The sequence below is a fragment of the Tetrao urogallus genome (assembly GCF_951394365.1).
Source record: "Tetrao urogallus genome assembly, chromosome: 3".
NCBI classification, from domain to species: domain Eukaryota; kingdom Metazoa; phylum Chordata; class Aves; order Galliformes; family Phasianidae; genus Tetrao; species Tetrao urogallus.
Genome location: NC_136815.1, coordinates 79,033,192 through 79,057,957, shown reverse-complemented (window position 1 = coordinate 79,057,957; position 24,766 = coordinate 79,033,192). Strand labels below are relative to the sequence as shown.

Here is a 24,766-nt window from a genome sequence, read left to right as displayed (position 1 = left end):
TCCTCCTACATACAAGGGAGTGTCTCGACTGCGTGGTAGACTGGCTCCTCTCTGAGGCTGAGGACAAGCCCTGCTCCTCAAAGCAAGCCCCACTATCCTCCAAACTCGGCTCTGAGCCGAGCAATCCCTGGTCAGTTGGGACAGGGACAGTTAGCACATCCCAGGGCTGAGGACGTGCAAGATGATCAAGGGCAGCTCTCCCCTGCGCTGGGGAGCCTATCGCTGGGCCCAGCGCTCCAGCTGCGGCCTCCTTAGAGCTGAGCAGAGGGGCAGGATCAGCGCCCTTTGCACGCTGGCAGCACGCTGGCACCTCGTGCGGCCCAGCTCAGCACTCGCCTTTGCGGGCAGAGCTCCTTGCCGGTTCAGCCGAGAGTCCGGCAGGACTCCTGGGTCCTGTCCAGCTGGGTGGCCCCGGCTGCGGTGTGGCCCGGAGGTGTTCCACCCCAGGGGCAGAAATTTGCCCTTCCCCCCGCTAGTTTAAATGGCGGGATCATTGGAGTAACTTGTGCTCCATCTCCGACTTGTTGAAGCCCTCACGTGTTTTGTTAGCACTGCCATGAGTGCCGATTCCTGGTGGTGGAAATAAGGTTGTGTTTCTATGCCCTCCCCAGGGAGCGGAATATGGAGGAAGCGTCATGGGTAGGGACAGCAACGCCAACGGCCTGGTCAATAACACAGAGACTTTTTCTTCTTTGTTGTAACAGATGTTCATTTTATTTATTTTGTCTGCAAGCAGCAGGCCGAGAGGTAGATGTCTTCCTCCCAGCCCGCCGGAGCCGTGCTGTGACGGCAGTGCGGTGCCGGCCTAGCGCCGCCGCCGGGGCCGCCTCTTGCGGGGTGGGGACGAGTCCTGGCGGCTGCTGCTGGCCTTCCTCTTCGGGGGGCGCCGGGGCCCCCCACGCGAGCGGTCCCTGCCCTGGGCGGAGGGGCCCGCTGCCGCCGCCTGCCCTGGCTCCTCCTGGGGCTCCTCCGCTGAGGGCGCGGTGGTGGTGCTGGGACGCCCGGGTCCCCCAGGAGAGCTGCCGGGCAGCTCCTCGGCGCTGGGCCCTGCGGGGCTGGTGGAGCGGCCTGGGCCCGAGGCGGGAGGCTCCAGATGGGAGGTGCTGCTGATGGCGCTGGCTGCAGGGCCGTCCTCCCGTCCTCCAGCAGCGTGGCTGTCCCGGTGGTCCAGCTCGTGGTGGATCGTGGGGCCGTACAGGGCTGCTGCGGTGCCGATGAGCCTTCTCACGAAGGGCACCACATTGCCGTTGGTGATTGGCTGCAGCGCCTGTAGCAAGGCCTCCTCGTCCAGTCCATGCTCACAGAGGAAGTTCATGGTGGTCCACTGTCCCGCATGGACTTCCCACCAGTCATCACTGGACTGCTGCTGGATCTCCTCCTGCAGCCATTGGAGCAGGGGTTCGAGGTCTCCCTGATGTTCCCTGAAAAATGCAGCCCAGACCTCGGCTGGAAAGTTGTGCTCAGGTGGGATGAGCACCGGCTCTGCAGGCCCCTGCTCCTCCTGCAGGCCTTGATCTTGATCTGAGTGCGCTGCGGGCTGCGGGACAGCACACTCGAGGAAGTCATCATCCGACCTCACCGAGTATCGGATAGTTGTAATTTTGTGCCTGCATACGGCACAACTCGGCTTCTTGTAGGCCCACCAGATGGCACAGCCGTAGCACAGCTGGTGTTGGCAGGGGGTCACGTAGGTGACATCCTCCCGAATTTGCCCGCAGATGGGGCAGACCCATTCAGATGCCACGTCCATGGCCCCGGGCTGTGCGGTGGGCTGGGGAGAGCTGAGGTCGGGAAGCTGCTCCCCTCGCTGGTGCTGCAGCAAGCAGAAGGTGTTACGAACTGCAAAAGAGAGAAAGAGCCCACGGTCACTCACTGCCCCGGTCCCTCAGCAGCAAAACCTCACCGTCCATCGCTGCATCTATTGGGGCCCCAGCCTGGGCCTCCATCACCCTCCATCATTCCGTGATTTTGTTTTGTAATGGTGAAAGATAGACTTGGGGAAGTAAAGGTTTTACGTATTTCTACTGCGCGTGTATCTTGTAACCAATTTGCCATTAGATGGTGCCATAAGATAGCATGGCAAAGCTTGATAGGTCCAATATGGTGCAATGGATGCCGCTTTGCTGTCCTGAGGACCAGCTCCTCACAGTTGCTGTCTGCCCGCCCTGCATGGATGATGGACCTCATGCCCTGTTTGCAGTGTGGACCCTGGGGCCTGCTGCTATTGCACGGCTGGGTGCAGTGGAAACAAAAATGGTGGCAGCGTGCCATGGTGCAACCATGCAGTCCCACTTCTCCAGGTCTGTGGGGCTGTAGGTATGTAATGCCACCTCCATGCTTCCACCAGTAGGAGATGCTGTGACAGCAGGTGTCACGCTGGAAGAGGACAAGAGACCCCACGGGCATGGGCCGGCCTGGGGAAGGTCCCTCAAGAATCCCCCTCCAGCTGCCGGCGTGAGGCATTGCCACGCTGCCTACCTGCGCTGCTGCACGCGCCTCTCCGCGATGTCCCGGCTGCCTGCTGCCAGCAGGGTCGGGGTACAGCAAAGTGGCTCTGAGACGGCGTCTGAGAGCTGCGCTAGCAGCACCCAGAGCACGTTTCAGCTCCAAAACTCGCCCTGTCCACACTCCAGTCCTCGCACACTCGCTCGGTCGGAGGCCAGGCACGAACTGCCGGGCCGGGCTGCCGCGCCCGCGTTAAAGCAGCGTGGGCCAAGCAGTCACAATGCGTCGCACGGAGACGTCACAAACCACGGCTGGGCCGTGTCGCCAGTGCTCACCTTCACTGGGTGACATCACCACCCGTCCCACAGCGATGTCGCCGTCCATTGCTTGCTCATCACCGTGCGCCGGCCTCACCTGCTGCACGCGTGCCAGCAGCACTGCAGCCCCAGCACACGTTCCTGGGCTTTCCGCAGCGCCGCTGCCCGCTCCATTCCCCCCCACATCTCGTGTGCTCACTGTCAGTGTTTCACACGTCTCTGTTTTGCACATCACTGTTTCACACCTTGTCTTCTCACAGGCCCATTGGGTGGCTCAGGCCATGATACACAGACCCAGGCACGTACAGCGAGATGGTTTATTGTTCTATAAATTTTCTGATGGAAACTTATTGTTCCAAGGCTCCCAGCCTGATTGTAGTCATATAAAGCTGTTCTCCATTTTAAAAATTCATGCAATTCAAGACAAAGTAGATTAAATCGCTGTTTGCTGTTACTGGGTTTGATTTTGATTCTTTACACTTCTGTGTCTCTCTTTCCTCTGATAAGTTTTTGCTTTTGTCACAGTGGATGGTTTGGGAGGGGATCTGCTTTGGTGATTTGTCTCTGTACTTTCTAGACATGTAGATGGAGGTGAGCAGAGACAAAAACACAGAGGCCCCAGCCTTGGCCTCCATCACCTTCCATCATTCCATGATTTTTGTTTGTAATTGCGGTACTTCGGGGGAAGTAAATTTCCATGTTTATACTGCACATGTTTTTTCTCTTTACAGTAATCTCTCTTCCATGAACTGTTTACACTTTCTGAAATGTGGATAGACAGTTTTTGGCCTGTTCTGGTCTGGATGCAGTACAAAATAGTTTAGCATTGCTTTTTGTACCAAGTGCTGACATAAAAGTGTTCACTCACCCTTTCCTGTGCAGCCTACACTGTTCAATCTCCTTCAGCAGAGGGCTGGAGTATGGTGAAAAATAGTGTTTTGTAGATGAGAATTTGCTCTATGAGTATTATTTTGCTCTTTGTATCTATTGCAATTTCCATGAAAATAAATAGGAAGCATTACTTTCAGAGCGAAGTATGCATTGTTAAGAAGTAAGAATTTGCATGGACATTTAATGCACATGTATAGGAACTTGTCTTTACTTGGTGTCACAAGATGACATGAAAACGTCCGACAGGTTCAATATGATAAAGAGTAGCAAAAAGCCAATTTCTGATTTCATTTGCACCTTTCTGTTTCCACAGTCTTAAGTTAATTGCAGTGGTCATATTAACAGAATCAAAGAATTATGGGGGTTGGATGTAGCCTCTGGGGATCATCCAATCCAACCCCCTGCTAAAGTAGTTCCCTACAGCAAGTTGCATAGGAAAGCGTCCAGGTGCATTTTGAATGTCTCCAGAGAAGGAAAATCCACAGCTGCTCTGGGCAGTCTGTTCCACTGGTCTGTCATCCTCGAAGTTTTTCCTCACGATCAGATGGAAATTCCTATGCTCCGATTTGTGACTATGTGCCCTTGTTCTGTCCCTGGGCACCATTGAAATGAGGCTGGCCTTATATACTTGATATCCGTCCTTTCAATTTTTATAGTGATAAGAATCCCATCCAGGCCAAAGAGTCCCAGGTTTCTCAGTCTTTCCTCGTAAGGAAGATGCTGCATGTCTCTGATAATCTTTGTGGCCTTCTACTGGACTCTCTCTCCAGTAACTCCTAGTCTGTTTTGAACAGTGAAAACCATAACTGCACACAGTATTCTACATGTGACCTCACCAGGGCAGAGTAGGAGGGTAGGATCACCTTCCTTGACCTGCTAGGCACACTCTTTTAATGCTCCCTAGGATCCCATTGGCCTTCAGGGCCATAAGGGCACACTGCTGGCTCATGGCCAGCCTGATGCCCATCAGGACACCCAGGTCCTTCCCTGCAAAGCCCCTCTCCAGCAGGTCATCCCCCATCCTGTACAGGTGCATGCAGTTATTCCTCCTCATCTACAGGACTCTGCCCCTCTCCTTGCTGAACCTCATCAGGTTCATCTCCACCCAGCAATCCAATCTGCCCAGGTCTTGTTGAATGGCCTTCTAGTGTATAAGCCACACCTCACAGCTTTGTATCATCAGCAAACTTGGCAAGGGTGCATTCTATCCCCTCATCCAGGTCACTGATATTTCTGTCTAGTCAAAACAAAAATGAAGACGTGTATCTGCCTCCATGACTTTTGAGATTTTTCATCTGGTTTATGTGAAGTACTCACTCGATTTGTGGTCACATGTAATTATGCAGAAAGATTCAACAGTGCAAACCTTACTCAACGTGCTCTGAATTAACTCATTATATAAATTTATCTCTAAGGTAAGGGGAGGTAAAACCCAACCATAAGCTGTCCTACTTATCCAGGCTATGACATTTACTTTGTAGGAAGAGCAACTCAAACTGTATGATTCAGATAGATATCAGCCAAATGGCAGAGTATGGAGTGTTTTTTTAAAATCTTTTTAAATTGCTGAAATTAATGGGCTATCATAAAGAGTTTATGTAAGCACTAATATTTCTGCCTTATTCCTATCACAATGAGCATACATTTCTCTGAATTTTGAATTAAGTGTACAAACTAAACACAGTCTTTGAAACCAGGGCACCAGTAACACAGAAACATGTAACCAATATGCCAACTCAGTGACTGCCATTTAATGTAAGGTATTACTCAGTCCTCATTCCCTGTGCTAGTAGATGGAGCCATTACACTTGCAGGGGAAGCTAATGATTCACCGCAGTGGAAAAACTGCCATTTAGCACCTGGTAGGAAGGCAGTGCCAGCCCAGGGGAGCTCAGGTGCAAGCAATGAAGCTGTGTGACCAGAAGGGGTGAAGCCAGTATGCACCCCTTCCCAGACCTTATTTAAGAGCTGGCAGTGGAGGTAAAGGTATCTTATTTGGCGATCCCTGTTTATCTGAGGATGATGTAGGCCTTCTGAAGGTAAGGAGGGTTTGGTTTTTCCTTATTTCTGCACCTGCTGTTTTTGGATCTGAGTGAATCCTTGATCACTGCAGCCTTGTATCTTTCTGTTCTGCTGTGTTGTTGAGCTTTCCATTGCGTTACATTCACGTAATAATTCCTTCTCTAGAGATGAGGTTGTTTTTTGTTGTTTTTATCTACTCTGAACAGGCCAAGGGCTTCATACATCTGATAATGTGTACTGGGCCAGCGGCTTTCTTTGGAGGTAGCCTTCTAGTCACAGTGACAGTTACTTTTGTACTCTGAAATACAAAATGATGTGCAGACGTCTCTGTTTGGAACTTGAGTTGAAGATAAACTCTTTATTTGGTGCTTAATTGAAAAAATTGCAATGCAGTTTACAATTGCATAAATGTTTGTGCCCTGCTTAGAACTGAGACTGTACAGGTAAACACAAGGAAACAGTATCCAGAACATACACAACACAGGAAAGTAACATTCAGAACTAAATGGAATGTTAACAGCATGTATTGGCTCCCAAGTATAAGGTGGCTGTACAATGTAAGGAGTTATGTATAAACAGGTAGTGGATATCAGACCTCAACAAATGTTGAATTTTGTACATAAACATGAAGCATTTGTTGCAGGCTATAGGCAGTCATCTTCTGGGACGCTGAAAAGTCTTTTTTTGAGGTTCACCTAGCATCTAGCCAGAAGCTATCCTCTGTTGAAAATACCTGAACCTGAAGAAACATTCACATTTTTTTCAATAACTAAAATGGCACCAAATTCCACATTTGAAAAATTCTCTTTAGACATATCACCTAAATACATTAGTTTCTCTTTTTCATCATTTAAAAGTTGTATTGTAAGTTTTCTGGCTAATGTCTGGAAGGGGTTACTTTTGTTTAAATAGCTTAATCCTTTGTCTATTAATAGATGTCTCCAAACAAATGTTATCTGACCTTCTATTCCGTGACAGAGCTGGGTAAACTCAGCTGTTTTGGAGGAAGTCCGTTGGTACCTGGAAGTTTTAATTATATTAAATTAATTATTTTGATGTCAACATATATTTGAAGAACAAGACTTTATGGAAGCGATAGCTTTCCAGCTACATCCTAGCTCACACGTATGAGGAATGACTGTACTGCATTGGGTGTTGTCAGCCTTCTCTGTAAATACAGAGAAATCTGTACAAAGAGAGATAGCGATCTGGCATCCTAAAAGTTCAAGTTTCTTCCATGAATATTTTCACTGCTAGCCCAATTTCAAAAGAAGACTACTTCTGCCAAAGAAGTTAAGACTCTTCTGGTTACTTCCTAGTGAGTACAGGAACTTTGAATCTCTGGGGAGGGTAAGAGTTACTAATCCATTTTCTATCTGGTTATTTAAATGTGAAATGCAGAATCATAGTGACAGTTACTGAGAACTCAAGACAGGAACCATGACATTCTGTATCAAAATTCAACTTGCTCATAAGCAAAGCATTTGCTGATTGAAGCAGAAACTGTTTTGCAAATGATGGGTTATTTTTCATGGAGAAGCATATCTGCCAAAGAAAAGTATGCTTTGTGTTGGGTTGTGGCGAATAAAGAAAAGGAAAGGATGGTCAGCATTGAAATCCTCTTCTATAATCATGCAAAGCATTGCAATGCCAGCAGTAGCAGCTGCAGCTTCTGTGCCCTCCTCATTCACTTCTACAAAAGCCTTGTGTACAATTTCAGAGAGGAAAAGGTCATGTGCTCCTGACATTCCTGACAAGTCAGCCTTGGCACTGTCAAATATGTCCAACAAGCCCATAGCTGCTAAATCTGATTTAAGGTCATAGCTCTCTTCTAGCTCAAATTTTGGCAAATGCACATGGACATCACTGGAATATAGATGCTCTGGACACGTCCATTCCTGGAGCTTCTCAAAGGTGAGCTGCTTTTCCAGCTAGAATTAAAAACACAAAGAATTACACCTCATCAGTAGGGGAGCGTATTACTTCCAGTAACATTTAGAGGGTTATATAGAGTACCATACAACTACAAAGCAAGTGTACAAAAATGATTACCCTGTTTTTGATAGCTCAGTGCAGATTTAATGACTGCTACTGAAATTAAGTGAAGTTGCTGCAGTTTTCAGTCAATGGAGTAAAACAGATGCTTGCTTCTTGTTGCTAATAGAGACTACAAAAACATGCACTGGTAGCTAAAACCAATCATTTTTCCTGTTACTCCAACTAAAGGGAATTAGGTAATTAAAAATCATTAACAAAAACAATCACCAGAGAGATTGAAGATGCTGATATGTTCCTGATTACTGTTTATTTAGTAGAAAAACTTGCCTAATGTAAGTTTAAGAAATAAAGACTTTCAAAGGTAATGGAAGTTCCACCGTGAGAACAAAACAAAAACAGCAGTTTTCATCTTCAGAGTTCTGTTCAGCAAGCTAAAGGCCACAAGAAAAATAGAACACAATTCCTCTCCACGATGCACAGTGTGCGTGTATTCTCGTGGTGTTAGCAGAGCATTATCTAAAAAATATGCTTGATGGACATGGAGTTCTAAAAACATAGGTTCATTAAAGGCTTTAATTTTCAGCGGCTGAATGTATCACTTAAATAACTGCATTAGTTTAAATGGGTCACCTTCTGCAGTCCAGTGGAGTCATCTTCAATATCATCAGGCAACAGGATGATCATGCTAAATTCTCTTTCATCGTAGGGCAGCTCCAAAACACGTGTTTTCATGTCAGAGATGTACCCAAAACGGAACTTCTTTTTCTGATACATCATTTTCACTGTCTTTCTTTCATTCTGAGTAGTTAAAAGGTATAGAAAATGTTAAAATACCAATTTCAAAGACCAGTTGTAAACATAAGAATTGTGTTCTTGCAGAAACCCCTACTGCACTATATCAGGTGACTATAAAAACCACCTCCATCAGATTCCTGACTGGCAGTTTAACAACTGATTTTTCTAAAGATAGAATGAATTGTAATGTTTCATTCTTCCTCATCTTTTATGGCACAGTCACTGCAGAGATTGAAACCGGATTTGAGTTGCTGTACCTTTATATTTCTCTAACAGCAGAAATAAGCAAAGGTTAACCCTGTTCAGTGTAAATCAGATGACTGAATACATACCTCGTAGAGCTATATGTTCCAAAATATAGAACAAGAAAATGGGGCTCAAATGAAATGTGCAGCCACCTTGATACGATTCTGCCTAAGGACAGAAACTCAGCAAGGCACAGTCAGGGTCCTAGGCTGTATATGAGGATCACCTGTGACACTGTTCTAGTAAGTGACAGAAGAAATTGCTGAAATACTGAAATTCATAAAGAATCTCTTTTGTAAACTGAAAGCATTCACAAAAATGTCCATGCTTGCATTCTTCTATTTATTGTAAGTGAAGATTCAGGTTAAGACTTTTTTTTTTTTTTTTAACTTGTTTTGTTAGGTATATACTACCAAAATATATCTGTTGTACCTTGTTCAACCGAAATGGCATGTCAGCAGTGTTGGCTTCTTCAAATTTCTCTGCCCAGTTCCCTTTGAAATAAATAGCATTTACCAGTACCAACTTGGTCATGCTATTAACAGAGCCTTCAGACAGCAGATCAGGGATTTTACCTTCAGAGGGCATAAAAAAAGGGAGGTCACAACAAAACCGTGTAACATGTTGATTGCGTATGAATTATCCACAGAGATACTGATGCCATAGAAATGGACAATTCTAGTCCATTCCTCTGATAAAAATGGTCTTTTTTCAGTACCTGTCACTTTACTTCACCATACTTAGTACATGCTATAATTTTTGATATACAGTAACTTGATGGAAATGTAATATTTGTAGCTATGACTGTCATGTATGATTTGTCATCTCCGGTGGTTTGAATCTAACGACCCAGATAAAAGGACATAGGGCAGCCTAAGCTGCAGAGAGCTGCAGTACATCACTTCAGGGTGGCATCCCCTGCCACACCTGCAACTAGCTAAGCAAAAACTAGAAGATACCCAGGTTTAGGATTATCAGATTAAGAAAGATATAAAACTAGGCTGTCATTTTAGGTAGTCAATGATCTCCATTTCATAAGTACAAATCTATGTCTGTTTACCTAGCCTGCATGGGTTGGCCTGAACACAAACTATGGATTTAAATGGAGGGGAGAAGCAACTATTTATGAGGATGGATAGCGATAGGACAAGGGGGAATGGTTTCAAACTGAGACAGGGGAGGTTTAGGTTAGATATTAGGAGGAAGTTTTTCCACACAGAGGGTGGTGAGGCACTGGAACAGGTTGCCCAAGGAGGTTGTGGATGCCCCATCCGTGGAGGCATTCAAGGCCAGGCTGGATGTGGCTCTGGGCAGCCTGGTCTGGTGGTTTGGCGACCCTGCATGTAGCAGGGGGGTTGAAACTAGATGAGCATTGTGGTCCTTTTCAACCCAGGCCATTCTATGATTTATGTAGCTGTTGAAATCTCTTGCTTAGGTATTCTTTGATTCTGTCAACCAATCATTTTAATATCCCTGGAGAAAATGAGTTTTCTCCATTTCCAGGTGGCAGGAAACAAAGGCTGTTCCTGCTCCTGAAATATGCAAAACTGCCAGTTCCTTCATTAATGAAAAATAGTTCACCTTCAGTTTTCTCCTCTACCCACTGGTTAATTTCCTTCCGGACTTCACCATGAGCCTGAAGAAAATCAACTGCAGCCAAATCAGCTCCATATAACTTCTGAGTATTAGTCAGGAAGTCCTAGATTTTTGGAACATGAAGAACAGCTGTCATTGCACACAGATAAGAGAACATATCTTTACGCTGTAGATAACATGCAAAGGTTATCACCTGCTCTGAGGTGGGGCTCTAGTAGTGCATTGTCTGTTTGGGTGTGGGTTTTTTTTTGGTTTTTTTTTTTTTTGCTGTTTCTCTTTAAAACCCCAGTGAGTAAGCCTCACTGTACATCTGCCACGCATACATCTGAGGGAGTGCTTACTGCAGGTGCTCCAGCACTTCTGTCATTCTCCTGAAACAGGCTTAAGCATGACTAAGAAAAAATTCCTCCCAGCAAAAGCTGGAGAGGAATAAAAATAGCAATACCTAAATACACACAGAGGTACGGCTCCCTTGTTAAGAGGTGTGCTGTTTAGGCATGCTGGGAATCTCCTCCCAGATTACTTAACGTATTTTTGAGAACAGTTATGTAGTACTAGACCAATGAAAAGTCTTTATAAAAAAAAAAAAAAAAAAAAAAAAACCAACAACCAGCAGACAGAGAAATGGGATGTTATACTCTAAGCTAAGAATCTACATGGCTTGCTTTTTCTCTTGAGAAAAAGCAACGGAACTGAACAAGCAAAGAAAGGGATTGGTTGTATAACATCCTTTAGGTGCATCCTATAGGCATCTGCACATTCTAAAGGCACAGAAGTGCATATGCATGTGTATGACACTTGTGCAGACTGCCTGGTAACTTTTAGAAAGATGTCTAGACATGTTTTTATCTGAAATACTCAAATGGCTGCATTCAACAACAGCAACACCTGAGCTATGCTGCTTATTGATGCAGAAAGGTAGTTTTGACATCTGGACTTGCTAGTGTGATATTTTTGCTATGGGGCACACTCTAGAGACAGGAGAGCAATAGATAATGACATTTCAAAGCCTCCCCCCAGGTTCCACCACACAGCTATATTCTGTGTACCCATACCGGCAGAAAGCTGTAGGACTTCTCTCCAAAAAGTCGATTGGCAATCCGTAGGAGACAGGAAGAATCCCTTCTGTTTATGTCTGCAGTCAGAGCCCGGAATCTTGAGTGTATATTTTCAACTTCATCAAAATGAAATGTCTGAAATGAAAGAGGTAAGCTAACTGCTGCTCCTGCTGTTTTTAAAGAACATGAAGCATATCTGTATGGTGCCTCTGGTAGTTATGTTGAAGAAAGAAAGCAGAAGGAAGCTGGAAGCTGTAAACCTCAAAGAACAAGTGAAACTGTCCCTTAGTGCTGTGCCATCCATGTCACTTGTATTAAGATACTGCTTTATATTTAGCTGCAGCTGTAGCAATGGATTGTGACCCAGAGTCCTATTGGAATGCTATTTGCATGTGTCTCCTCCATGGACTACTGAGCTTGTCTGAGCATTCGGGGAAGATGAGGTACTAAGAAAACTTAAGAGCTATGATCTTTGGTGGTTTTATGAAAACATCAGTGCTTTCATAGACAACTATTGCCTTAAAATTCAAAGCTGTTATAATATGGAAGTGTGCATACAAGTACCTGTAGGGAAAGCGACTAGCCAAGGTGTGCAGGTAGGGCAGCAGGATCCACAATAGTGGGTGGTGCCTTGTGGAGCTGGGAGCTGGATCCTCATGGGTCCCCTCCACCATGGGATATTCTGTGATTCCAACTTAAGGTAGGATTATGATCCCAGAAATGAATTTCTCCATGCCTACACACTTCACACTCATCAGTCACCATCTCCTTAATTAACTGATGTTCTCATCAATTAAACGTTATGCTATGGGAATGTGCATTATAGAAGGTTACTGTGCTGAAACACCTTCTGTCTCCAACTCCCCTATGCTTCTCTTGCGTTATTTCTGCTCCCAGTAGATTCTTCCTGGGTGGGGCTGAAAGTTGAGTTATAAGGAATATACGTTCAAAGTCTGTTTCTACAAGCAGTGATTCAGTTTTATTGCCTTTTCACTAAGAATGACAGCAATTAATGGTCTAAACAAGTTCTTCCTAGAGTTCGGAATACAAAGGTGAGCTTATTCATAGGGCAAAAGAGTTAATAGGAACTACAGCGACAATTCTTGCTTACTTCCCTTTGCACTAGCAGGTGTTTGCCTTGCTGAGAAAAAAGAGGCAGAGTCTCTTTTGAACAGGAATCTGAGAGGAAATTGGCACACTGCTACCTGCACTAGAATTTGCAACTGTTGTTGTGAAACCACCCGCTCTAGAAGACTAACTTTAAATACGGAAACTACTTACCCCAGCTTTCAACCAGGCTGGGGAGTGGGAAAGGATTGAGCTGGGTCCACAACAAAGCACCCAGTAAAGGAGCCACACCATTTTCTTTTAACCTCTGCTGCTCAACCTAGGGATACTGTGAGAATGGACACGTGAGTTCGGCTCCTCAGAAACACTGGGTCTTGGGTAATGTCATTATGTATTATAACAATTGTCATACTTAGAATAATACAGCTCTATATTTTATTTTTTTACTTGTAAGATATGCTTAGCGTTATTATGCATACAATTACTAAATACATGTTGCAAAACAATTTTTCTTTGTGGAAAAAGGCTCATAGAATCATAGAATGGGTTGGGCTGGAATGAGACTTAAAGCCCACCCATTTCCACTGCCCTGCTGTGGGCAGGGCAGCCACCCACTGGCTCAGGCTGCCAACCTGGTCTGGAACACATCTAGGGATGGGGCACCCACAGCTTCTCTGGGCAACCTGGCCACCACCTCACCACTTTCTCAGTGAAAAATTCCCCCCTTACAAATATTTAGCCTAAATCTTCACAAATTCTAGCAAAGACTTGCTGCTGGAAATGCTAATCAATTTAAATTAAGACAGATAAATCAGTGAAGTTAGTTTCCAAATTCATCAATCAACCCAAATGAAGTGAGGAAAAATGGGCTACTAGTGAATGGGCTACAATAGGAGGGCTTTGGAGTGCAGCAGGCAGGTAACAGCAGTGGGGAAGAGTGAGTGAGAGTGACAAAAACCTTGCCCACACAATTAATGCCCTCCTCTCATTGTCTGATCTCTAAAACTTAACAGTTTTTAATTTTAATAAAAAGAGAAATTACTGCTGACCTTCACCACCTGTGCCTCTGTATTACCTCTGGACCCGAGAAGAACCATGGCCAGAGCAGCAGAAATACTGAGAGGGGAGAAGAAAAGATTTCCTGATGGATTGGTCTCGTTAAGCCTTCTGAAGAGATCGAGTGCAAACCTGCCATTGGCATTGCTCAGGCTCTCCATGGCTGCAGCTGGAAAATAAAGGTTTCAGTGAAGGCTTCAGAAAGCAGTCCTCGATGCCCTAGTGTATGTTCTAAGGGCTGGATTCATTTCAGGCTGTGAAAACAACAAGCATGCACTTACCTCCTGTGATGCTTTGCAGCTGCTAGGGAGGGGAGGACCAAACCAGCAGGAGAGAACCCAGCAGCGAGCTGGAGGTAGGGCCGCTGGGAGCTGTGAGGTTTCTGGCAGTGGGGTGAAAGGTGCAACGCTGGGGCGGGCAGATGGTTACGCAAAGGCTGGTGGCAGGCAATGCTGTAAAACCTTCCTGCTTGTACAGCTGGGATCCCTCCTTTTTGTTTGCACTGGGATTTGCAGATACGGCTGCTTCTCGCTTCTCTCTTCTCACGGCTTTGCTTTACGGCAGATGTTAACGTGATCACTTTTTCTGCTTAGAAAAGGAATGAGCAGCATGCTTTTGCTTTCACTTATAGCTGGTACCACGAATTCACTCCAGCAGCAGCCTCTAGAGGCAGAAAGGGGCAGAAAAAATTCTGTTTTTCACCCTGCTGCCACCTTATTCCCAGACAAAGCACTGGGAGCAGAGGCTGCCCACTTCCCTTCCACCCACTGCTGCTCTCCCAGCACTGAGCATCAGTCTGACAGGCAGCACATTGGCAGCTTCCCTGCCCCAAATGGTGACTATTGGGCACAGGGCTGAGGAGCTGCAATGTCCCATCTAGAAACAAACACTTAGCTTGTTCAGACTGGAGAATGCTCCAGGGAGACCTCACTGTGGTCTTCCAGTATCTAAAGGGAGCATATAAATAAGGAGGGAGAGTGACTTTTATAAGAGGGAATGGCTTTAAACTAAAAGAGGAGATTTTGATTAGATGGCAGGGGGATGTTTTTCACTTGGAGAGTGGTGATGCTCTGGTACAGACTGCCCACAGGAGCTGTGAGTGTCCCATCCTTGGAGGTGTTGAAGGCCAGGGTAGAGGGAGCCCTGGACAGCCCTGCCCACAGCAAGGGATTGGAACTAGATAATCTTTAAAATCCCTTCCACCCCAATTCATTCTGTGATTCTCTAACTTTGAGCCTTTGCCTTAAAAACTCCTTGTTATGAATCCTTCAAAGGTAAACACCTGAACTCCATCATACTCCAGGTAAGCACCTTGGTTTTGCAGCATTCAGAAAAGCCTATGTTAAGCAATGAATTCTGAGTAAGCTACAGGAAAGATGACTGCTTTCCACCATTACGTGCTTGTTTTCTTCACATTAGATATGAAAACAAAAACTGCAATATTTATGGTCAAAAAAGAAACAGACTCCCACAGCACTCACAACAATTTAGTTTATTCTTTCAAGAACAGCAAAACAAATAAAGCACTATGTTAAGAAACCTTTGGCATCCAGTTTAACAAAGATGCTTAACAAACACAGAATAGGTAAAAACATACAAAGATTGGAAAAAAAAATAAAGCTCTGTCACTTAAATACTTCATAGACATTTGGTTTTTTTTAAACTTTTTTTTTTTAAAGACTAATGAACCAGGTGATAGCTAGTATTCCCAGGTGGCACATGTGGTGTTAAGATAAGAATATTCCATGAAAACCTGTAAGATCACTTGTTACAAACAAAACTTTTATTCCTATTCTTGTGTAAGAGCTATCCAGTTACAATAAAACCTCTGTCTAGTGCAGGTGCTTAGTAACTCTTAGAAACAGCTTGCCAAAGCCTCCCTCCATTATCAAAACACTAAAGAAAGTGAAAGTTAAAAATAAGTGGGGATAGGAAGAAAAATGGGGAGCAGAGGCTAAGATATCTTCCACTATAGTCAGAAACAAAATCAGCTTTTTTTTTTTATGTTGCCTTGTTATCTGGTGGCCAGAAAAAGCAAGATACATGACAGGTGGAAGTTCACTGAGCTAGTGGGATGTTCATGTTTCTTATGCCAGGAAGAAAACAACTCAGGTGCGAAGTGTAAGGCAGCTGTTTTAAGTATTAAAATATTAAGTGTTCTAAGCTGCTGTGTATGTGTAAGCAGCTTTGTTACTCTACGCAAGCCCAAAACGACAACCAGATCAGGGGATTCAGGCACAGTGGAAAGAAGTAATAAGTGCAAAAGAGCAGTTCTACCCTAAAGGAAACCACATCACTGTGTTAATGGCAGTTCTTCTGTCTCTTTAGGGAGAGCAAAATCTGCCACAGAACAAAATACTGGAAGTTTTGTTGTGCCGGATGAAGAAGAGGAAGGGATGATCGGCAGTGAAGTTGGGAACGATCATAGCGCAGCGGAGCAACATCACCCCTGCTGTGGCAGCTGCTGCTTCAGTGCCTTCTTCATTGACCTCCACAAAGGACTTGTGAACCACTTCAGAGAGCACAAGCTCGTTACCAGAGGAGATTCCTGAGAAGTTCGCTGCCTGTAAGTTAAATGCATCACGCATTCCCATGTTGCTCAGGATGGGTTTCAGATCATAATTTTCTTCTAGTTTAAACCTGGGTAAAGACAGCCTCACTTCTGTACTGTCCATCATTTCAGGATTAATCCACTCCATCAGCTTCTCATATGTAAGTTCTCTTTCCAGCTTAAAAACAAAAAACATAACCCAATGTTAGATAATTAAAATAAGAATAGTCAAAGTTTTACACTAATCTCTACTTTTGCCTGTGTATGTGTTTACATTACACGTAATATGCATCTTTTTCAGGAGCTTACAGGGTCTCAAGCCAGAAGTACAAGTTTTATTTCATAGTAGAGGCTACTGCTTCAGCTGAGATCAATTCTGTATGTTTTTTGGGGGATGGTAGATACAGTAAAGTTCAGTTTCTAAAATACTATCAGATTGTAAAAACCTTATTTTACATATGGAAAGTAAAGGCACAGGAGAACTGATGACAAGGTCCCAAACAAACTGAACCCAGTTCTTCAGCCTTTCAGGATCTTTCAGCTGATGGGCTGGTGACAAAGCCTGCTTACAACACCTTTTAAAGTCAGCATTAGGAAAAAAATCCAAAACTTATTAACCCATTGGCCAGAGCATGATCTGTATCTTATCAACATAACACAAGGGAACTTAGATTATTCTGTGAGCAGTTTCCAAGTAGAAGGGCAGTGACAACCTGCCACATCTTCAGTAAGAAGACCTATGGGTCAAACTGTAGAACTTCTAATAAGGACTTCCTAAGAGCTGCCCTAAATTCCCTCTCATTTGGTGCTCATCATACTATGGCTTCACCATAACTACAGCTAACCCCTGCTTATGATGAGTAAGAGGCAGCACACAGCTTGGCCAGTAGTGATAAATGGCATGCCACTTTAGGGGCAGAAACACAAGGAGCATTTCAGTCAGTCTTGAGCATCAGTGATACAATAGCTCTGGAACTGAACTATAAACACATGCATGATAGCAAACTCTCTTTCAAGGCAGGACACAAACTGCCTTTGCACTAAGCACAACAACTTACCTTTTCCAAGCCAGTAGATTCATCCTTAATTGCATCGGGGAGTAGAACGATCATACTGAGTTCATTACCAATGTAAGGGATCTCAAGGACTTGGGTCTCCAAGTCTCCAATATAGGTCATGTTATATTTACCTTTTCTGAACATCATCTGCACAGGTTTGGTCTCATTCTAAAAACAAGGAGACACCAAGAGTTACTACTGGGCTGGCATGGCAGTCGTAACTGGATGCCTGCTTCATATATTACTTAGGGCTTTTTACTATTTGACCACACAGAGAACTAAGTACACTGTATAACACAGTATAGCACAGTCACTCTTCTGTAAAGCAAGAGATAAGAAGTAAGAATCCCTGAGATTTAATTGGTAATTGCTAGTGTGGAAATATCTGTGAAACTTGCTTTAGGGTAAAGAAGCAAGAATACATATTTGCTTACTTTAGAAGTAGTGACTAGCTCTAAACAGAGTTGGTAATAAGCAGAGCTTATGTTCCTTGCTTTAAATGAATACAAAATAATTTCAACTTTGATATCTTCATTTCACTCCATGTGGTTCTAAGTACTATGACATAAAGTAATACAAATGCTAGGAAAGTTCTAGCCTCACTTTCAATTGTTAAAAGGCACACGGAGGGATAAATCTTTCACCTTCTTACTATCTGTTTCTCCCCCATCTCTCTCCATTTTTGCATGGAGCATCAGTTACTTTTGTCTACGTTATTTTCCTCCTTTTCAGTAGAGCCTAATCCCTTCTTCCCCTTACCTTCACCATTTTTTGTTTTTTAAAGGAAAGACTATTGAGACTGAATTTCTGACTCAATTCTATACATGACTGCCATTGACTGTTAAAACAATGTCAGAAATGATTTTGCAACAGCAATCAGTGACACATAAAAATGATGGATAAGTAAAGGCCACACAGCATGCTAGCATCATCCAGTGAGTCACAACAAAGTGCAAAAGTCACAGAAAAAATAGATGTCACAGAATGCTCAGAAGGCTATTAGTGTGCTAAAGTAACTACTCCTGGACAGACTGTAAAATAACTTCAGGTTTGTACATTAGATTTTTAATTGCTTATTTGAGTTCTGTAGCTCACTGGTGATTCATCATTTATAGGATGAAAACAGAAATGTAAGCCACTTAGTTTTATAAGGAAAGAAGTTTGTGGTTCTTTGCACATCTAACAGTGTGTTACTCAATGAGCCAAGGCAGCATCCCCCAGTCTCACATCTTACAACTTTTCCCAATAGCTATCTGCATCCCAAAAACTGTGTGTCTGCAAAGGAAAAGGTCTAGGCTGAGACTCATACCTAGAGAAATAGCACTGGATTTGCCTCCTGAGGAGGAAGAGGAAAAAGCTCTAGGCAAGAACATAAGCTTGGGCTTTGTATGACACCTCTGTGGGAAACTGATAATAAACCTCCCTTTCTAACAGGAACAAGTAAGTCCAGTGGTTTCTGAAGTGTGAGAGCAATATTACTATTCCCTGCTTGAAAAGTGGTATCAGCAGTTTCAAGCACTCTTGGATATATATACTGAAGTTTGAAATTAGGCACAAGGACTTCAATTTTGTATAGTGGTTATTTTAAGCAGGTGAGTTCTTAAGCAATTCACATTACCAGTTCACCCTCATGACACCTGGGTGGACATCCAGAGATGGAAAGTGACCTCTAAGGGGCAGCTGTAGCCTATTAATGATAATAAACAAGTCCTCAATTGCCATGCTGTACTTTTCAAAGCAAAAGAAAGTCAAGCATGGAGGCCTAGAGAGGCGAGAGATTTTTTTTTTTCTTCCTCTCATTTCATTTCTATCAATTTACTGGTAGAAACACAGCAAAAAGAAAAGCATTCTGACTGAAGATGACTGCTGTGTTCAGACATTTCTGCACATGTGGAAGTTCTGTTCTGCTTAGAACCTGTGAATGTTTTTTGCCCATGCAAATTTTACACTGAAATAATCGAGTTCACCAACTTCTGTGAAACTGGTCATGACTCAAACAGCCTAGCAGCTTCATATGAGCATCTTCTACAGTTCTAAGTTCATGTATCACACCACCTTTCTCAAACACAAACAAGAGGAGTAAAGGAAAAAAGGAGAGAGTATAAAATAAGTGTGTGATATTAAAGCTTTTAGTAATTATGTGAAACTTAAGGGAAGCTAAATGGAGTGTTCATATTGAGGGGATGGAGTATAGGGAGCTCCATGCAGACTACCTTAGGTAACTCTACTTGAACAGTTTTTTTTCTTCTATGTTACAAAGAGCTTCATTGTCAGCACATTAACATACCATACCTTGTTAATTTTAAATGGCATTTCAGTTGTGCACTCTTTGTCAAACTTCTGTTCCCAGTTGCCTTTGAAATAGATGGCATTCACCAACACAAGTCTGGTCATTGAGTTAATAATTCCCTCTGACAACAGTTTCTGAATTTTACCTTTAGGAAACACAAATTGGTACATAAGCAACTGTTGTAATACTGAGTATCTAATATGTATTAATGATAGATTAGATAAGGGAATTATGTCCCAACCAGAGACGGAGCTCAATGGGTGAGGTTTTTGTTTGTTTTAAAAATGACAGTATTACACCTTGATAGAGCTGTTTATGCAAGCCCTGGCTGACATTAAAGACAGCAGGGAGTTCTGCAGAACACTCACCTTCAGTCTTCTTTTCCACCCAGCCATTTATTTGCCTTCTGGAATCCTCTGCAGCATTTTTGAAGTCAGCCTGTTCTAGCCCAGCATGGTAGAATTTCTGACTTGATTCTATAAATGACTGCCAGAAATGTTTAAAACAGCTTTTTAGCAATATATTTTATTGACATTCAGCCACAGATGTTAAGTACACTGAGAAAAATCTATTTCCTCTCTTCCTTCAGCTTCACATAAAGCTATTCAGGTTTCGTCTGACATGTTTTTATCAGTTGTTTTATCACTTATTTGAGCTTGGAATTATCTTCCCCTTTATGTTATTAAGTCAAATGGCTTCTCTAATATACCAGAACATTCTACAGTACTCAACTGAGAAATGATTGTTTGGGTTGTTTTCTTTTTGCTTGAATGAGAGAACATACAATGTTATAAGCTTGTCCCTATATAAACTTCATTGCTAAAACTCCCAGGCTAACAGAAAATTTTTAGATTGGAGGAAAAACAATTTGTTTTATTATAGTGAGAATATATACTGAGTTTAATATAGGGACATCTTATTCACAGATGAAACATTTAGAGTATAATCCACATAATTTTAATCTAGCAGTGGAATGAAATCAGCATTTTTATTAAAAACAGACTATAAATTACTACGAATAACAAGAGAGCACCATAGTGACAGCGTAACAGCGTCTGTTTTCCTGCAGGACTTCTTAGACATACAACTCTGTAACACTCTCAAAAACAAATTAGATCCATACCTCTACAACTAGGAAAGCATCTAAAGAAACATGAATAACAGTCCTTATGACCCTTATAAGTGTATACACACTTATATGGAAAATATAAAGAGTCACATACTCCTCTCAGCACATTCTCTGGATTACTTGATTAACAGAAGAGAAACTACAAAGTTCTACCCATGCTGGATAGCAGTAGCAGTTATTTTTCATCATAGTTACAGGTTATCAAAGGCAAGGAGATTTGTCAATCATTTGATCCTAGAACCCACCAAAAATGGATCATGAAACCTGGGGATTCAGAGTCTGATGAATTTCACGTTTTTGCACCAGTTGTGCATTCATATAATCTGAAAGTAACTTCTCCATTCAGTTAACATCCTGCCTTTTGCATAGACTGTCAGGTTGTAGGTCTCAGCCTAGAAAAATTTGGAAAGTAAAACCCAAAGCCTTTATCTAAACTTCAGGGGAAATAGCTAGCAAGTACATTATACCTCACAACACCCAAATTTAATGTTTACTTACTGAGAGAAACTCAAATGTCTTTTCTCCATAAAGTCGATTGGCAGTTCTGAGGATGTATTTGGTCTCAGGGTTGTTAATTTCAGAGAGAAGCGATTGGTACCCATTGTGAGCATCCTCAGCTTTGTTCAAAGAAAGCACCTGCAGAGAGACAAATACCTTCTGTGGAGTCTATGTCATCTCTGACACACTCGCTTCAGCACAATTGTTTTGTTTTTACATGAGTTTTGGGCTTAAAATCTGAGACTTGAAGCCAGCAGATTTTTCATTGCACAAATCACATACAGTGCACCCAGACTGATGTTGTATGAGTAAGAAATTATGTTGCCGAAAAGTGAGTGTATTTATCTTCACTCTGTCCAAGTGTTAGAGGGTCACAGAATGGTTGAGATTGGAAGGGAGCTACGAAGGTTACCTGGTTTACCCCCCTGCTTTCTAAGGAATCCATCTAGCTTCCAAAGAAGTCTGAGTGCAGACGCATTCTGCCCCTTTCTTAATGCTGCACATGGTAGTTCTTAGAGAACTTAGGCTTTATGATCTCTACCCTACAAAGCCTAGGAAAACTCAGTTAAAATCCAGAAACAAAGGAGCCTGAAGTTAAAAAAAAAACAAAAAAAACAAAAAAAAACTCCACATAATTTTTCACATTGATTATAATAGCACCAAAGGATCTTATTTAATACCTTAGATGCAAATCTGATCCTTCAAGTGATAACAGAAAATACACTGCTGGAGCTGATGTTAACACAGGCAAACATTTAAATTCCCATTAAAACAACATTTCAGCTTCATCCTCATTCTTCCTCTTGACTACTACCATAGGTACAAATGAAAAAGTATTGATGATCTACTCCAAATTACAACACCAGAAAGAGAGAGGCAGGCAGCACCTTAGTGAACATAGAATAAAGTGCACTACTTAATGACAGATTTGACCCTACCCTGTTACAACAGGCCCACCAATGCACTCCCAAACTGCTCTCCAGGTCACTTAATTACAAATTTACATTATGAATTTTACTTTTCATTGGCCGTGAAGCTTTGCTTTGTTCTGAATCTTTGCTGGGGTACTCACTGAACTTCAGAGCAATGTTCTTAGCTCTGTATCACTTCCTTCTTCTGGAAGTTCCAGGATTAAGATTACAGGTTGTGAAAACATAAGCTAGTACACTGAACAAGCAACTGGTTGTTTTTTGTTTGTTTGTTTGTTTCTCGAAATCTGGGACTGTTTAATGTGACATGCTTATATGTTGGATTTTCTTTCCCTTGATTATCTGGCTACATTTTTGAAGTATGCATAGTCTGATATTAAGACCAAAAAGATAATAGAATAAATATTTTCTCTTATTGGAGATTCATCTTAGGCTCTACAAATACAAATATAGAAGTAAAAAAAAAAAAGAATCCCAGCTGCCTCTTAATGACATATAAAAGGAAGATCTCCATATCATAAACAAAAACCCAAACATCCCAAAAACCAGGAATCTCTTAATTTCACACTGCAGGAAGTCCTCCAGTACATAAATTCTATAGAATCAGGTTCTGCTTATGTACATACCTAAGCAAGACTTCTGACCTCTGAGGCCAGAGTGACTGTAACAATTTAGCAATTAGAGGTCACAGATTGCAACACAAATCTCAGATCTGCAGTTTATATATTATCAAATAGATGATATATGCACCAAATCCAATACATTAAGTTTGGATACATACCTTTGCTATTTGGGATTCAGTGTTACCTTTTGAACCCAACAAAATCATAGACAAAGCAGAAGAAATACTAAAAGGAGAAAAGAACAGATTCTTTGTGTTGTTTTTCTCACGCAGCTCTCTTAAGAGGTCGAGAGCAAAAGTGGAAACAGCTGTACTGAGGCTATCCATCATTCAAAGCCTAGGAGAAAAAAAAACAAACAAGATTGGCTTAATTTTATTTGATCACAAACTGACAAACTATTTATTTTACATTTCACAATATAAACCATACAGCAAATATCTTGATTTGGGTAGAAAGTTATGAAAAACTGGTTTGGTGGAATAAATATTTTAAATTCCATACAGTGTACTTGAGGCAGTTAATGTTTTTATGTTTTAAAAATATATATGTAGCAAGAGCAATTCCCATTGGCACAGAAACAGATAATTATCAAGGTAAGAAAAGACCACTATGATCATCTAATCCAAACGTCGACCTATCCCCACCATGTCTGCTAACCCGTATGCTTCAGTGCACTGTCTAGACATTTCGTAAACACGTCCAGAGACATGACTCCACCACTTTCCTGGGCAGCCTGTTTTCAGTGCCTCACCACACTGAGCAGTTTTCCATAACATCCCACCTGAACCTCCTTTGGCACAACTTGAAACCACCCTGTCTCATCCTATTGCTGCTACCTGGAGAAGAGGCCAAGCCCCATCTTACTACAACCTCCTTTCAGATCATTGTAAGAGTGGTAAGATCTCCCCTGAGCCACCTCTTCTCCAGGCTGTACCATTCCAGCTCTCTTAGCCACTCATCGTAACACTTGTGCTCCACACCCTCCACAGCTTCATTGTCGTCCTCTGGACACACTCCGGGGCCTCAATGTCTTTCTGGTAGTGAGAAAAGTCATTGGTCTTCTTCAAGGAATAAATAATACTACATCTTTTGAAATGAGCATACTATGATATGACAGAACAAGTCTCCTTTGACTCCACAAAGACAATTACTTGCCTTACAGGAAAACAAAAGCAGAAAGGCATCTGAATGGTAGAATTACAAACTCACCTTCTCAAAGTCTGCGTATCTTCAGTATTCCCTTCAAGCTTGCTTCTTCACTAGTGTTCTAGACCTAGCAGCCAGTCTGCCAGAAACCAACTGAATGAGTCGATCTATAGGATTCAAATGAAATTTATCTGGTCAGCATGATAGATTACTGCAGTTTCCTGCTGTGGTACAAAATCAAAGTCCTCTGCAGTTTGCCTTTTATTGTCTACATCATGGAAACAGATTAGTAAACTATTTACTTGGAACTTCATAGCACATACGTATCTCAGTGCTTGTCAGACTTCACATACGTCAGCCGAGCAGGTAGCTAACTAGCCCGAAGTTATGCTACACACCTGCAGGAAGGTGCAATGAGTACCAGAAAGCAGAGTAAATTACAGATAAGTGCCAGCTGACATTGCAGGATATCAGCTAGCAATAAAGATGGTTGTTTTTTTTTTTCCCCTAAGGCAGTGCCTGGTGTTGGTACGTTGCTATAAAACAGAGCCAACACCTACTTTGTATTAATGATTCATCACCTCAAACAAGAGGTAGCAGCAAGTTTCCGCAGGCATGTTTCCCCTAAGACAAATTCTCGGCAGGAGCTTCGCTACGTTCAACAGCTGCAGCTGTACTCATTTTTCCCTCTGCCCGTAACCATAAAAACACCGACAAAAAGAAAACTCGGACTGAAACAGTCCTACCGTTCTGCCTGAAGCAGGCGCGATTTAACGCCGAGCACCTTACAGCGCTAATAAGGCTGGGCGCAGCTCAACTGCCCGCGCTCTCCCTGCGGCTCAGGAGCAGGCTGAAGCTCGCACCTCTCCATCGATTTACGCCTGTTTGCCACAAAACCCAGAGACAGGGCTGGATGACAGGGCTGCGGAGCGCTGCGAGACCCCTCCCGCCACCAGCACTCGGCCAACGCCCGGCAGCCTGGCACGCTGAAACCGCTCGGAGCGCCGCCGCGAGGGGAACGCCGCCGCCTCCCCTCAAAAAACCAACGCG

The 24,766-nt window shown here is 43.0% G+C and overlaps 2 protein-coding genes across 2 annotated transcripts; both read right to left on the bottom strand.

Moving 5' to 3' along the window:
• Positions 1 to 7,204: 7,204 nt before the first annotated feature.
• LOC306945091 (leukocyte elastase inhibitor-like) lies at positions 7,205 to 13,653 on the bottom strand (the record flags this gene model as incomplete). Its single annotated transcript, XM_079533780.1, has 6 exons — positions 7,205 to 7,606; positions 8,304 to 8,471; positions 9,147 to 9,289; positions 10,296 to 10,413; positions 11,366 to 11,503; positions 13,486 to 13,653. 6 exons carry the CDS (start codon positions 13,651 to 13,653, stop codon positions 7,205 to 7,207), a joined length of 1,137 nt encoding a protein of 378 aa, XP_079389906.1.
• Positions 13,654 to 15,816: 2,163 nt separating this feature from the next.
• LOC306945089 (serpin B6-like) lies at positions 15,817 to 22,896 on the bottom strand (the record flags this gene model as incomplete). Its single annotated transcript, XM_079533778.1, has 6 exons — positions 15,817 to 16,221; positions 17,102 to 17,269; positions 19,394 to 19,536; positions 19,760 to 19,877; positions 21,019 to 21,156; positions 22,729 to 22,896. The coding sequence occupies 6 exons, from the start codon at positions 22,894 to 22,896 to the stop codon at positions 15,817 to 15,819; spliced, it is 1,140 nt and encodes a 379-aa protein (XP_079389904.1).
• Positions 22,897 to 24,766: the final 1,870 nt, after the last annotated feature.